We start from the raw sequence: 16581 nt of genomic DNA on the forward strand, positions 1-16581 counted from the left end.
GGCCAGCTAACCAATCAGAGCAGACTGGGCTCTGGTTTCAGACAGAGGGTGAACAGAGGTGCTGCAGCACAGACAGTATGAGAAAAATAAAGAGCTTTGTGAACATTAAAGCATGGAGACATGTCCCCGGCACAATATAGAAATATGAGAATGAGATAGGACCCCTCTAAGAGGACACATTTGATTTCTTCTTTTCCACGGTAACATTGATTTTTTTTTTTACATACAACACTTAAAACCCATCTTATTGATATTTCTATTCTCTTGTATTTATCTGCATTGCATCCAAAAATAAGGGAAAGTAATCAGGTTACATTACTTTTATATCGTGATACTCAGGTTAGGTTACAGATTACATTTTCTTACACGTACCTAGTAACTGTAACAGGATACATTCTTAAAGTCACCCTGACCATGATGACACAAATCATATTGTGAAGTTTGTTTACACAGATCTGCCAGCAGTGATTCTGTGTTTCAGCACGAAGGCCGTCTCCAGTGATCCGTGTCCGTTTGAAGGAGAGTCCTGCAGCCGGACACGGTGAGAACACCGCCCTGAGCCTCCAGCACTAAATCACATCTCAGCTCCCCCTTTTCATTTTTCTCCCTTTTCAATTTTTTTTTACTGTGCAGTAAGGAATGCTCTCTACAGGGTGGCTGGTGTTCACTGGAGCGCCTCAACTCCCATGTCTCACACTCATCCCATGTGTCTCCTATTAGCTACACACAACCAAGAGAGGGAGGGACGCAGAGAAAGAGGGGGGAGTCAGAAAGAGAGAGAGAGGGAGAGTAAGGGGGGAGGGGGAGACAAGAGGAATTTGATATGCTTTGTGCATGAGTGACTTGTATAAAACAAAGACGGGGCAAATTATCTGAATGTATGTGAGAGAAAACAGGGGGGAGAAAACAGTGCACGCATGAATACGCAAGAGACTAGCAAAAAAAGATTATAATTTATTTCCAGATTTGTTTGCCTTCATTTGCATCTTGTTTCACAAGGTAAATCGAAAATAAAAAATAAAAACCGACTGCCGTACCATGAAAATGTAAAAAAATAATACAAATAATATGTACTGTATATATAATTATATCATTATCAACAAACAGACGACATTAATCATAATAACAATACTGTTGATCATTAACGTAACACTAAATTGCTGGTCTCATGCATATAGGACGCCCCTCAGGTACAAAGGAGGGGGTAATTACTAAAAATAGAAACAGAAGTCCCACCAGTTCAGAATAAAGCGCCTAGCTACATGCAATGACATAAAAGAGACTCATGTACACATTCCTTCTGGCATCAAGTATTATACTGTACTGCACTATTGCTGCCCCCATCTAATATACTGTACAGAGCACGATACAAAACAGGACGGGAGTTGGAGGAAGGTTTGCAGGGGAGCGCTGGAGTCGTCGTGGTGCAGCAGGGACGTGTGCCACGCTTTAGTGAAACCCTTTAAATTCCTCCTCAGTCCATTAGTCCAGCTTTTTCTTTGTTCCTTCATTGTTTTCAGTGCACACATTCTCCCTCGTGTTTCTCCATGCTGCTCTCCGTCGTGCCCCTCCCTCACAGGGTCTTGTCACTCTCTTTCTTCAGGTGACTGAAAGGTCAAAGGGAAAACTGTGTTAAGAGTGCAGGGTAACGTTAAAGGTCACAGCTGAGGTTCGGTTTCATCTCGTTTGGGGAGCTTTAACTGCTAAAGTAACAGCTGTTTTAAGATGTATTGTTAAAGATTTATTCGACTGGATTCAAATATGTACAGAGGGCGCATACATTTTTCCTCTTAAGGGTAGGGAACCCCCCTCCTCTGTGCCACAGAGCCAAGCCGACTTTTACAGCTGAGATGCATCAACATTTTGTCAGCTTTCCAACTACTTTTTTCTTTGTTAGGCCGGCCAATTGAAACAAACTCAACGCCAGTTTGTGCTCAGGCCCAAAGCTGCCAAATGTCAGGATGACTAACCTTGGGCTTACATCTAAAAAACAACAATAGGAGTGTTTTTATTTGTGTTGTTTGTAGGCTCTGCCACCTATTAAGGCTTGTTTAAAAATGATCAAAAAGTATAAACGAGAAATGTAGATTTCTGCTGCCTTAAGAATTGGATCTTGTTTCACATTCAGGCCATTTTGTTGATTTTCAGGTCTAGTTTGTAGTTGGAGGACATTTCTCTTCTATCAATGCGAGTCATTTGCTTTAGGTACATTCATATTGCCCAATGGGTGGAGGGGATTGTTGAAGCCAATGTATTGCCTGAACCTGGTGAGCTAACTGGAAGTAAGTGGTGAAAAATATATATTTAAAAAATAAATCTTTGTGTCTCGGGTCAGGGTTTGGGCTCGGCCTTCAAATCGTAATCTAAGGACAGTGAATAACTCACGGCAGTTGTACGCAAATATCATATAAGTATAGTTTTGTTAAGTGTCTGAAATTGAATCTGAAAATGGATGATTAGTCCAAGAAAATAATCTGCAGCTATTTTGATGATTTTTGTAGCAAACAATAAAATCATGTTCTGATTCTCAAATATTCTCAGCATGATGTTCTGCAGTTCCTGCTCTTAAAGTTTAAGATGGTTTATTATCAGCCTTCTGGTTAAACTAGAAAAGCCATTTTGGAAACAACAGTGTGGGCCTTAGGAAGTTACTGACACGCAAGAACACAAATATCAAAGGAGGAAACACACATTTAATCTCTGATAGGTAGGTAGGTAGGTAGGTAGGTAGGTAGGTAGGTAGGTAGGTAGGTAGGTAGGTAGGTAGGTAGGTAGGTAGCTAGCTAGCATTAATGACAAAACCACAATACAAAAACACAAAATATAAAAGGCCTTACCTGTAATACTCGTCCTGGGTGAGGGAGTGGTGGTGATGGTGGTGGATCCACTGCTGTTCGAGGGCCAGTCTCTGGATCTGCAGCTCCGCGCTCTGGGCCTGCTGCATGGCCTGGAGCTGATGGGCTGCCGACATGGGACCAGTGAGGGAGGACGGCTGGGGCAGGTCACGGAAAGGAGCACCTGGGGGGTGGGGGGAACGAAAGAAGGAAGCAGAAAGAGGAGGAGCAGGTGGGGATAAAAGAGGAAATAAAGGAAGCAAAAAGGTCATCAAGGTCAATCATCGTCATCAGATTCACAAAATCTCTTTTTAAAGTTTTAGCACTGTTGGAGTTTTTTAGAGAGAAAAACTGAACAAGTACATGGACGAGGAGCCTTCTCCTCACCGAACAGCTGTTGGCGGAGCACCTCGCTGTCAGTGAGGGGGTGAGCCAGGATGGGGGTGCCTAGTGTGGCTCCTGGGTAAGGGAGGCGTGTCAAAGGAGACCCCGACGCCAGCGGGTCCATCAGGGGGTGTACCCCGCCCGTCGCTGGATGCCAGTGATGTAATAGGAAATACAGGAGATATTTAATGAAAGTCAAATTATGAATATCAAAACAAAGATAATGCACACAGCATGGAAATACATTATTGCTGCTTTTGAGATATTTCTTGGTAAAACATGAGCAGAGAAATCTAGATGCAACTGTAAGGCAGTTAACATGATGGCTTCTGCTATTGCAAATATGAATATCCATCCATTAACTGTAAGTGCTAATCTTTAAGAGGTTTCTCGGGGGCTGGACATTGGGCGAGAGGCGGGGTACACCCTGGACACATTGCAAGCAAAACACGCGGCAACACATGGGGTGCGTTCCATTTGTACAAGGAAGTCGGAAATTGAAATGACGTGAAAACCGGTTATAGCCAGGTTAGCTTTGTTAGCTATAACAGGTGATACTGTTCAGGCTGTAATTTACACAAACAAACAACATAGCAACATGTCCTCAGAGAGAAGGTAGATGGTACTGTGTGCACTGCAGGCCTTGATTTAATGCTAATAAGCAGTTTATTACTACAGCTTTCACGCTGCTGAGGCGAGGAGAAGCCATGTTGGATTTTGAGATTGGAGTTGGTAAGGTTTACGACAAATGGAATGAACCAACCATTCAAGCTTTCATTCACACTAACAGGCAATTAAGAATCACTAATTCACCCAATTAACCAGAGAAAACTCATGCTGCAATGGGGAGAACATGCACACTTCAAACAGAAGGCCCCCCCGCAGTGAGAAACCATGCAATCACAGTGACATCCCAACTGTAATATGCACATTTTGACTTTCGACATGAATTGTTCCAAAAGACAAAAGGCTTCTCTTGCTTGTCTTACATTGTCTGCTGATTGGTGTTACTGTGAGTGAACTACTTTGAACTCTAAAACGTTGAACGAATGAGTCAGATGTCTCAGGGAAAGCTACGACCCCGATATCGCTCAAAATCAAACACAAACTGAGTTCAATGGTGAACGTTTACAGGCTGGCTTTGTTCTAACAATTAACATGAACATATCAAAACAGTCAGTGTGTTAATCTGTCTCTTAAGACCTACTGCACTTCGGGCTATGTGTTCCTATTGTAGATGAAAACTGAAGTTTAAAATCTTTAAAACTGGCTCATAAATACACGTTGTTTTGAAGGCCCAGTAATCGCCTAAAACAGCTTTGAAGTTTTTAGCAAAAACGAAGAGTAAGTCATATTTTGGGACTATTTTGAAACCTACAAACTAAGGCACATTGCAGCATGGTTTTCTGAGAAACTACAGTTCCCAAAGCTAGTCTTGGATTTGTTTGTTTTTTGGACAATCATTGATGTCTTTTGTGTTAAATTATCACAAGTCTTACCCTCGACTTTTGAAGTACGCAAATCTTGCACATGCAACCTTTAGAAACACATTTGTTTCTGAATGTTTTTTTCGAGTAACACGTCGGTGTAATTTCAAGGCAGGAACACGGATAACTGGAGCATCAGTAGCAGAAGGGTTAGTACCTGTGTCTTGCTGGTGCAGGTGCAGATGTGAGTGGATGTGTGAATGCTGGTGATGATGAGGCGTCACGTTTAACATCTGAAGACGCCCCAGATTCTCTCCGTTCCCATTTCCGTTTCCACCTGTTCCTCCTCCATTCCCCCCTGTTCCTCCTCCTCCTCCTCCGTTTCCTCCGTTTCCACCACTTCCTCCCCTTTCTCTCTCCCTTTCTCTTTCTCGCTCTCTGTCCCCAAAGGCCGGCAAAGCTGCTCTGTCTCTCTCCCTCTCTCTCTCTCTCTCCCTCTCCCTTTCTCCACTCCTGTCTCGCTCAAAGGAGGCGGGAGAGCGAGTGGGAGTCGGGTAGTTTTCGGGGGGAGCGGCCGGAGCAGCGGCTGGTGGCAGGTGAGAGGACAGGGAGCTGGGAAAAGACGAATGGGGGAGTGGGTGATGAAGTGAGGAGGCGTTGGTGGTCGGTGGAGCAGGTGCGGGAGGAGCGGGCGGGGGAGCAGGAGGTGCTGCTGTGGCCGGGGGGGCAGCCGGGGGGCAGATGATGGGTGAGAGGGTAGGGAAGGTGTGAGGGTCGATGACGGGGGTGGATTGGGCAGGGACTGAGGGACAGGAGGGTTGGGAGGTCGAGTTAATGGCGGCATGGACGGGTTCTGGAGGTGCTGGGGAGGAGGCTGAGGCTGAGGAGAGGGAGTGCCGTAAAGCGACACCTCATTGGCTGCACCTCCCCCGAGTAGCAGGGAGTGTGCATGAGCATGTGCGTGGGCATTGGCGTGTGCGTGTGCATGAGCGTGAGCGTGAGAGTGAGAGTGAGCGTGCGCGTGAGCGAGGGCCAGGTGATCGTGAATGGATCCTGGAGGGTAACCCCGCTCGTCGCTCTTGAATTCAAACCCTTGCTTCATTCGCTCTCGATGTGCGGCGATTGCGTGAGGAAAGCCGACTCCTCCGAACCCGGCGCCCCCCATCCCTCCGTGTATCGGCCCGCCTGCCATCCCTACGTGGCCCCCGACGCCCGGACCCCCTTCGAGGCTGCCGCCGTACAGGAAGCCCAGGATGGCTGCAGCAGTGGCGGCGTCGGTAGGCATGTGATGCGGGTGTCCGAGAGCGTGATTCTGAAACTGGGGGAGGAAGAACGAGGGGTGGACGTGGGGATGGCTGTGGCCGTGCATCTGTGCGTGGTGCGCCTGGGCCCGATTGGCTGCGCTGAGGGGCGACATAGCGTGAGGGCGGGCGTACTCGCTCAGGGTCCTCAGCGCCGGGGTGTCCGGGCCCAGATAAGGACCTCCCATACCTATTCCCAGGGATCCCTGCGGGCCGACCACCGTCTGCGCCCCGCCCATGGACGGCATGAGGAGGGAGTGGGGGATCGAGTGGGCGAGGCTGTGGTGGTGTGCTTGAGCCAGGTGAGCCAGGTGAGCATGGGGGTGTGAGGGATGATGCTGCTGGTGAGGGTGGGAGACGGAGTTGCCGGAGGAAGAGGACGAAGGGTCGAGGTTGATGGAAGAAGAGGAGGGGAAGAAGAGGGAGGAGCCTTGGCGACTTCCTGCAGCGGCGTTCACGTCTTTCTGCTGCTGCAGAGACAAACAGGAAAACACAGTAAATCACATCTGCTTTACCCTTTACCCTTTTCCCTTTACCCTTTACCCTTTCCCCTTTACGCTTTACCCTTTACCCTTTACCCTTTACGCTTTACCCTTTACCCTTTACCCTTTACGCTTTACCCTTTACGCTTTACCCTTTACCCTTTACCCTTTACGCTTTACCCTTTACCCTTTACGCTTTACCCTTTACCCTTTACCCTTTACACTTTACCCTTTACCCTTTACGCTTTACCCTTTACCCTTTACGCTTTACCCTTTACCCTTTACGCTTTACCCTTTACCCTTTACCCTTTACCCTTTACCCTTTACGCTTTACCCTTTACCCTTTACCCTTTACCCTTTACGCTTTACCCTTTACGCTTTACCCTTTACCCTTTACCCTTTACCCTTTACCCTTTACGCTTTACCCTTTACCCTTTACCCTTTACCCTTTACCCTTTACCCTTTACCCTTTACCCTTTACGCTTTACCCTTTACCCTTTACGCTTTACCCTTTACCCTTTACGCTTTACCCTTTACCCTTTACCCTTTACCCTTTACCCTTTACGCTTTACGCTTTACCCTTTACCCTTTACCCTTTACGCTTTACGCTTTACGCTTTACCCTTTACGCTTTACCCTTTACCCTTTACTCTTTACTCTTTACCCTTTACCCTTTACGCTTTACCCTTTACGCTTTACCCTTTACGCTTTACCCTTTACGCTTTACCCTTTACGCTTTACGCTTTACCCTTTACCCTTTACCCTTTACGCTTTACCCTTTACCCTTTACCCTTTACTCTTTACCCTTTACCCTTTACGCTTTACCCTTTACGCTTTACCCTTTACCCTTTACCCTTTACCCTTTACGCTTTACCCTTTACGCTTTACCCTTTACCCTTTACCCTTTACGCTTTACCCTTTACCCTTTACCCTTTACCCTTTCTTAAAAGGACCAATGCAATCTACATCAGGTCAAAACCAGCCTGTCAGAGGGTATAACTTTTGTTCCCACTTTTGTTTGTATGGTGGTGAGTGTCAGTTCAAGCGGTCAGGATTACTACCCAGATACAAAGATTAATGTAAATGACATCGTACATAAAGTTCCAGATAACTGTGACTAAATGTTTTGCCTCTTTGTAAATACAGTGGCTCCCGAACTAAACGGAGTTTGCCACCCCTTATCTACATCAAGACCATTACATCTGACATGCAACATAATTATCACGCCCACCTGTAGTTGTCGGTCCAGTTCCCTTTCACGCTCTCGCTCCCTCTCTCGCTCCCTCTCTTTCTCTCGGATGTCTCTCGCCCGCTGCTCCACCTCCCTACGAGCTCTTTCGATCACTTCGTTCCTCTTCTTCCACAGCTTGGAGCCGTCCAACGGGACGAAGAGGACATCACTGCGAGCGCAGGAGTTCGCAGTGCCACGATCAAGGACTTTGTGAAACCTGGAGATATAAATCATCTCAACAATCACCAAAAATCTGTTCAGAGGTGGGAGAAGTACTCAGATCTTGTACTTGAGTAAAAGTAGAAGTACTAGAGTGTAGGAATACTCTGTTACAAATACAAGTCCGGCACTCAAAATGTTACTCAAGTAAAAGTATGAGCATCGAAATATACTCAGAGTACCAAAAGTGAAAGTAGTCATTGTGCAGACTGGTCCATTTCAGAATAATATATATGATGTGTTTTATAATTATTGATGCATCAAAGCTGGTAAAGGTGCAGCTAGTTTGAATTCACATTATTATTCCAAATCTGGAAAGAAACTAAAGGTATCAAATAAATGTAGTGGAGTCAAAGTACACCATTTACCTCTGAATTTTAGTGGAGTACAAAGTAGCAACACATTGATACTTGAATACATTGAATACTCAAGACAAGTCCCTCAAAATTGTACTTAAGTACAGTACTTGAGTAAAGGTACTTAGTTACTTCACACCAATGCATCTGATCACATTAAGAGGGACTGATACATTGGGCGATCTCTAATAGGACGATAATGTGATTGACTTACCGTGCTGATTGGCTGGCGTGGATGGGAATGTCCACCGGTTTGGGTTCAGGCGAGGGGCTTCTCAACACAGGTGGTGGGCTTTCACTCTCCTCCCTTTCTTCTATTGGTTCCTCTTTGATAACAGGTGTAGGGGGAGGGCCCGGATCCAAATGTCCGTCTCCCCCGGGGGCTGAAGAGCTGGAGGACGGTGCGGAGATGCTGTTGTTGGCTGCTTGGTTACTAAGAGGTGGAGGTCCCTTTGAGACATTTGAAGGCGAGAGTGATTGCGAGTTGGTATTGCTGCTATTGGACGCGCTACTATTGCTGTTGGCCATGTTTCCACCACCACTGTTCCCATTGGAGTGGTACGTTCCAGTGAAGGGAGGGTGGCTGTTCAAAGTGCCATGGAAGGGGGAGGGGCGGCATCCGGGGGAACAGCTGGACGACACACCTGGACCAGTAAGTGGCATGTTGGGTCCAGATGAGGAGCCGGGGGGAAACGAAGAGAAGCCACCCATTGGATTAGTGGACGGGCTTGGTAACGGAGATAAGGGTGTTGGAGGAGTCTGAGCGGTGGACTGGTAGTGTGGGGGACGTACATTGGGTGCAGAGGGTGGCTGGGTGTGGGTGGTTTGAGGTGGGGGTATAGGAGGCTGAGTTGGGGGAGGGGGGTACGGAGCATTGGGAGGGTGTCCATGATGACTGGAGGAGGAGGACGGAGAAAGTGCCGGAGGCTGATTCGGACCTCCTCCTCGGTTTTGGTACAAAGCAGACTCTCGCAGGTTTGAGTCTCTTTCTCTGGACTGGTAGTGGGGGTGAGGTGGGTGAGGGTGATGAGTTCCCCCTGAATACTCTCGTCCCAGGTTTGGAGTCACCCTGGGGGGGCTGAGGTACTCTCGATTTGTGCCGGTGGAAGGAGGCGCCCCAGCAGGAAAGTCTTTTCCTCCAGTGGGTGGATAATCTCTGTGAAAGTGGTCCGATCCAGAGGAAGGGGTTTGTGCCTGGTCCATGGGAGGGGGGAAGTCTCGGCTGGATGAGTTTGGGGGATGAGGGTGGGGGTGTGGGGGCAGGGAGGAGTGTGGAGGGTGAGTTGGGGTGTTTTGGGGTGATGCAGGTGGGTCTCGGTTCAGCATTGGCGCGGCAGGGAGTCCACTGGTTGAACTCGGCAGGTTTCCGGACGGGATGGAGTTGTTGTTTGGGTTACTGTTGCCTACAGCCTCTCTTGTCGGACCCCCAAACTCCCCCCATCTGCCTCCATCTTTGTCTCTCGGATGCCCCCCACCAGTCCCGTTGGGGCCGAAGTCTCTACTCTGGTTTTGGTTTGGCGGAGGAAACTCCCTCCCTCCGTCCCGTTCCCTCTCTCGCTCCCGGTCTCTGAAAGCTGGACCAAAGTCTCTCCTTTCAGAACCCAAGTTAGGTCCGTCTCTCCCAGGACCAGTAAACTCCCGGTTCTGACCAGCAAACTCTCTACTTTGGACGCTGTTGGACCCACTATTACTCCCACTATTACTCCCAGTGCTATTGCTGCTGCTGTTACCAATGGGCGCGGAGAACTCTCTGCCGATCTCCCTCCCCCCGCACTCCCCCCGCACTCCCCTCTCCCTCTCTCCTGCAGCCGCCCCCCTCTCTCTGTCCCCTCCGGCGTACCTGGGAAGGTACTCCCTGTGGGGGTGGGCTTGAGGATGGGGGAGGAAAGAGGAGTGGCGGGTGGACGGTGGGTTGTAGACAGAGGGAAGCTGCTGCTGCTGCACCGGCGGCTGGTGCTGTGGGTGGTGGTTTCCCGGGTAACGGGTGTAGCCCCAGCTCCCTTGGCAACCGGTCGCGGTGCCACCCTGCCAGCCGGTGGGGGTGTAGGGGTGAGGATGGGAGGAGGGCTGGGTCTGAGGCAACAGAGAGGGAGGAGTGGACTGAGTCTTGTCCAGGAGTTTGTCCGGCTTTTCTATTTTGTCTCTTTCTATCTTTACGTCAGTGGGAAGGTTTTGTCCCCCGAGCTCCAGGGGCTTCAGAGCAGGTGGAGGAGGGAGAGGAGGGGGAGGCAAAGAGTGGGGAATGTTGGGGCTGTTGTGGGAGAAATCTCCTCCCGGTATGGCCGTCTTGGTCCCACACTGCGAGCCGGCTTTGGAGTTCATTCTGCCGCCTTCAACGCCCGTCGGACCACCGTGCTCCACTTTACACATTAGTTTGGAGTCCATGGAGAAATAAGACTTCCTCCCACTATTGCTGTCATTTGAAGAATCTCCCACTCCACGGTGGGAGGGAGTCACAGGAGTGGAGGGAGGCTTAAGAGATGGACAGTCTTCGATTCGTGTATCCATCTCCCGCTTTTCTCCATCTCCGCAGGACTCCTCCCCTCTCGCCTCTCGAAGCGCCCTCCTATCCTCTCCCGACACCTTCCCTCCCTCCTTGCCTTTCTCCCGTTCCCTCTCTCCTTGCTTTGGTGAGTCTGGGCCATCGGAGTCAGAGTCCAGGCTGCCCAGAGGGGAAGCTGAGAGGCTTGGGGACGAGGAACGATTGTCCTGGTCTATATCCCGCCCACTGCTCAGGCTACTGCTGCTATTGGCCAGGCTCCCCACCACTGAACTCCTACTGCCCTGGGATTGGCCGTCTTCATTGTCACTCTCACGGGATTGGCTGGCCACCAAGGTTGGAGGCGGGACAGTGGAAGGAGCCGAGCTGTCAATCGTGTGTGTTGATGTTGGAGGGTTCGGGGTAGAGACCGAATCCTGACGAAAAAAAGATAATTTGTGAATGAGGTAAAGAAAAAAGACTCTAACCCGCTTAGACGGTGCCTTTGTTGATATATTAGCTGAATCAAAGCTTTGGAATTGGTCTTTATATAACAGGTTGATATAATGTAAGACAAACCTGAACTTTCTGCCTCTTTGGAGGAGACACAAGTTCCTCCCCCTCACTCTCTGATGAATCATGCCCTTGTGATCTGCGACTGAAGCGATTTCCAGCCAATTCCTCACCAGCACCTCTTTGCTAAAACAACACAGGACTTTTAATTCAGCAGTGATGCTTTTGAATCCCTAATAAGCCTATGACTGTTTTTAGAACAAAGCCACACTTGCGCACACACACACACACACACACACACACACACACACACACACACACACACACACACACACACACACACACACACACACACACACACACACACACACACACACACACACACACACACACACACACACACACACACACACACACACACACACACACACACACACACACACACACACACAGCATCAATGTCAAACAGGAAACATCAAAGATCTCAAAGCGATGCTACGTTGTAAAACACACTATTGAACAATCCTGACACTGCAAGGGTATGTCGGTGGCAATCTTACTGATGACTCATGCACTGACACACACACACACACACACACAGATACACACACAGAATTCAATACATAGTGACAGTTCGTTATTGCTCATGACTCCTGCACTTGCATGCACAATATCCAATAATATCCTACTTTTACATTTTGTTAGCTGTAATGTGGCCGCTCACAGTGCTTATTTGACACATAGTCTACAGATTTGTATCTTCCGACGGTCCACTTTTATATATTTTAACCTTTTTATTTTCTATTTTGAGATGTTTTACATTTTGTGTTTGCTTATCTTCTACTCCCAGTATGTGCAATGCCTTGTTTTAACATGCTGCTGTGACGAAAATCCCAATTTGGGATCGATAAAATATATCTTATCTTAATATATAAACGTAAAAGACAATTGCTCTGACCGTCTGTCTATCGTTGCGTTCAGGGCGAGTGGGGCTGGTGTGCGGACGTCTTCCCCGCCGTTCCTCACTCGCCCCCCGCCGGCGCCCACTGCGCATCGGCATCTGAAAACCCCCAAAAAGTCCAGCAAAGGAGGAAGAAATGGACGAAAGGGAATAATGTCAGATTCAGAATCAGGATCAAGGTACACGTACGAGGAATTTGCTTTGGTGTATTATTGTGCAAACATATACATAAACATAAACTAATACATTTTAAGAGAAGGTTCAAATGATATGTTAACCTTCTCTTACAACGTATTAGGTTTGAATAACATCAAAAATATGTTTTAAAAGAAAATACATTATATATATATATAAAAATAGTAAAGACAAGTATTTAAACCAAATTTAAATATACAAAGAAACAAAAAAACTCAGTACAATGAATATATGACAATACAGTATATGACAAACTGCAGTGTGTTATTTCAAAGTGAAGGGCTGTGCAGAAATGTGCAGAGAGAGATGAACATGTTAAAACAATGTTGAGTTACAATAATTAGGGTTAGGGTTATAGATAGAAAGAAACAATGGGATGTGTTGATTGTAGTGGAAATAGAGTTGATAAAAGCCAAAGAAAGTCGAGTTTGTTCAAGGTGGAATGTAGAAAGGGTAAACAGGCAACAACAAGAGAAGAATAAAAATGTGAGGGAGGTGGAAAGAAGAACAGGCCATAAGAGAGAGAAGGCCACGGAGGCGAGGGGAGACATTGTAAGCAGAGGAAATATAAACGTGGAATCATACAACCAAATCAATAATTTACATCTTAGCCATCCTTTGAAAATACGATTACATGTTGAACTAATTCTAATGTAGCCTCGCTCCCAAATGTAGAGCATTCGGCAGGTACGCAATCCCTGCCCTGATTGTGAAAAATATAGGTTCATACCGATTCTTTGTGTGTCCGTGTTTTCATTATGTCTTCTTTAAAACATCCATTTTACAACACAAGCCATTGCAGGGGCTGAACTGCGTCCTGTTGCTGACTGACTGGGCTGTGTGTGTTCCAGCTAGCAAGACCTGCAAACAAGCATAAACAAAGAAGGCATTATTCAGTATTTATCTGCATGCAAACCCTGCAGAGAATGAAAGGTTCTGCATAGGTGAAGATACACAATGTGTGTGTGCTTTCTGCAGCAAGTGTGGAGTACAATAATGTGTGACATTATGAACACATCTGTGTTAGAAAACTGCAAATGCACTGTTGCAACATTTAAATACCCAGCATGCTTCACACTATATTGGCATGACTCGTTTTCACTCACGTTCCTCTTTGCTTTCTCTCTTCACCATAGCAGCAAAGGCACACTAGGTTAAAACACTCACACTAATGCACTGGTCTGGTTATTGTATAATTCGGTGCACTAACACCGAAACAGATGATAAGAGCAGAGCAGAAAGGTTCTGATTGGTTGACTGCATTTTGGATAGCGGCCTGCAGAAGACTCCAGCAAACATGTTGGGAATATGGGACCACACCCCCCTCCTTCCACCTTCACCACAACAGCCAAAACCCACATCCACTTGTGGTTAACCCACATGGCCTGGTTATGGTCGGCAGAATCAGATTTATATTTATCCATCCAGCCATTAAGGGAAATGAACAATGCCGGGATCCTCTATCCATTTGGGTGTGCCTGTCAACATGGGTAGACTTTGCAAGGGCTCGTTTAATCCATTCATTCATGTACCACTATGACGAAATAAAAATGGCTCATGTATTTTGAATGAGGATATAAATAGTCCACGCCGCTGGATGTAAAAAGAAAGATATATTTGGCCGAACAGTAAGCTGTACTCTCCAGTAGATATCGTAGCCATCACTGATTTGTGTGTTTGATTCCTGTAAACCCTGCTCCACTACACATGGCTATGCATTCATTATTAGTGCATGCTGCAGTGACTGATCCAATCAGATCGTAATACCTGTCACTGTTCACACTCCATACACATCATATAAAACACATGTGTTTTATAGGCAATGCAGTGTATGTACAGTCAGGCTAATTACCATACATATGACTAAGTTTATCACAGTGACAGGAAGCAGTCGGTGCACAGTGACTGTATACATAATGCATCTCAGTTACAGGTGGCAGACACTGTCCACTGCCAGGTCCTTAGCCATGGTCAGTAAACAACACACACATCCCTAACACACACCATTCCCCTTTGCATGCACACAGCACATGCATTCATCAACACATTGGCCACTGCATGCGATGCAAAGCAGCAGCGTGCAGTTTGCTCTGCTTACATCACCAGCACTGCAACGACTCTTTCTTCCTTTCTCTCCTGCGAATGTTATTGATACACATGCAGCAGAGGAAACCGGCCCTGAGACTAAAACCCGGCGGAGAACAGTGCACCTCCGCCGGGGAGAGGGTCGTGTTCAGTAGCACATACATGTTCACAGAATGGATGCCTGTGCACCACACGCTGCACATCTTAAAAAAGGGAAACATGATAGGGAATGGCGAATCATGGCATTTTTTTTTTAACACCGGCTCTCCCTTCTTCTCCCTTTTCCTCGCAGGAATGTGGCCGCGCGTCGTGCACTCTATTACCATTAATTCACCGGGACATCATTTAGCCAGGACAGGAGTATGATGATAATTAACGCACAAAGGAAAAAAAGAATGGAGAGGGAAAGGACAAACGTGGCCAGAAGGAATAGCTCCAAATATCCAGTATAAGCATCCATTTTTCCCCCTTTTTTTGTTGTACTTACCTATAATATCCAGCGATGCGTGCTCTCACTCTCACTCTCCCTTTCCTTTCTCACCCTCTGTTTTGTCGTTTTATGTTGCACGCTGACACGCACAGTCTGTCAACACAGGCTTCATATTGCAACGCGCTCCGATAATAACAATAATGCAGAAGAAATCTCTTTCTATTCGTTGCAGGAAGAAGAAAAAAACCAGGGGTGCCAACTGAAGACTACAAATTGATGCGTATACCCTCGCCTCTTCCCCACCCCCTTTCTCCCCCTTTTTCTTTTTGTGCCCCCCCTTTCTCCCACCCTACCTACTCCCCCTTCTTCCTCTAAGACGACTTGCACTTTTTTTTTTATATATATCCCCTCTCCGGTCTTACAGTCACAATTTTTTAGGGATAGAGAGAGGGATGCACGTCGGGTGAGAGAAAGGGAGAGAGAAGAGGGCGTGATTTGCATGAGGAGAGAGGGGGAGGAGGAAGAGAGGCGCAGAGAGAGGGCCAAAAACTCTGAAGAGGGAGGGGATCAAGAGGGAGGGTCTCTCTCTGTTGCCTAGTCCCTCCAGAGTCACCTTTACTGTAAGAGCTCGGCTGTATCTCAACATGAACCCTGAAGAGGAGGACGAGTCTGTCCAGCAGCTCTTTGTTCCTGCAGGACTCACGTAATCCGATGCAAAACCAGCTGTAAATGTTGATTTAACAGAAAATACATGTGTGCATTTTACAGATTATGCCGGGGGTTTTAACAAAGAGAGCTGCAACTCGTCAGGAATAATTGCAATCATAAGGAATAACCATATAAAGGTGTATGCTTTCTGTCTGTCTGTGTTTCTGTCTGTCTGTCTGGAGGAAGCTTGCAGCGGTGTGTCCAGTCAAGCGGCTCTGCAGACCTCCCCCCTCCTCCTCTTCCTCACCCCCCTCCTCCTCTTCTTCCTCAGTCACCCCCCCTCCTCTTCTTCACTCCCTCCTCTTCCTCACCCCCTCCCTCCGCTCCGCTGCTGTCTCTCGCTCTCTCTCTCTCTCTCTCTCCCCTTCACGCAGCCCCCTGTCCCGTCTCCTATTGTATGGTGACCATGGAAACCGGGATCGGAGACTGTACGCGGTGCGCATGCGCGGCTGCAGCCTTCCTTCATCATCAGCAGCAGCAGCAGCAGCAGCCCGGCACGACAAGCAGGAGAAATACAAAAAAGGGGGGAAGAGGGGGGGGAGAGACAGAGAGGCCTCGTGGAGCTCCCTCTGCTGCTCAGTGAATGAAACAAACCTCAGACTGGAGGAAATAACAATTAAGCGCGTGCTGCAGCTGGTAATTGATAATTTCTGCCGCGTGCCGACACAATGGAGCCACAGCAACTGAAGTGTTGTTATCAGGAGGGAGCTCGAGGTGCCATATGTGAAGGAAGTGAAAAATGATTAGATATATTCCCACTAAAATTATCTATCTATATCATGTGTTATCCCTTAATGTATATTGTATTTTATTATATATTATTTAATTACTGTAAAGCCTTCACATCAGTCTATATTTGTTACATTAAAGCACCTCTTTTTGCATTATTATCTTTGTACACTGCATATTCTTTATACAATAAACCTTTGCACAGAAGAAGGCTATGTGCAAAAATACAGTTTTTAAAGCATACAGGA

General features: G+C 47.2%; 1 protein-coding gene across 1 annotated transcript; it reads right to left on the reverse strand.

The window, feature by feature from the left end:
• Window positions 1–941: 941 nt before the first annotated feature.
• atn1 (atrophin 1) lies at window positions 942–15189 on the reverse strand. The gene is given in 11 exon segments (XM_034103067.2): window positions 942–1607; window positions 2838–3018; window positions 3198–3365; window positions 4863–5384; window positions 5387–6416; window positions 7659–7875; window positions 8448–11149; window positions 11292–11411; window positions 12184–12285; window positions 13112–13242; window positions 14954–15189. Coding segments are annotated over 10 exon segments (5103 nt in total). The 5' UTR covers window positions 13139–13242; window positions 14954–15189; the 3' UTR covers window positions 942–1573.
• Window positions 15190–16581: the final 1392 nt, after the last annotated feature.

This window comes from Pseudochaenichthys georgianus, chromosome 16 (genome assembly GCF_902827115.2).
Source record: "Pseudochaenichthys georgianus chromosome 16, fPseGeo1.2, whole genome shotgun sequence".
In the NCBI taxonomy this organism is placed as follows: Eukaryota; Metazoa; Chordata; class Actinopteri; order Perciformes; family Channichthyidae; genus Pseudochaenichthys; species Pseudochaenichthys georgianus.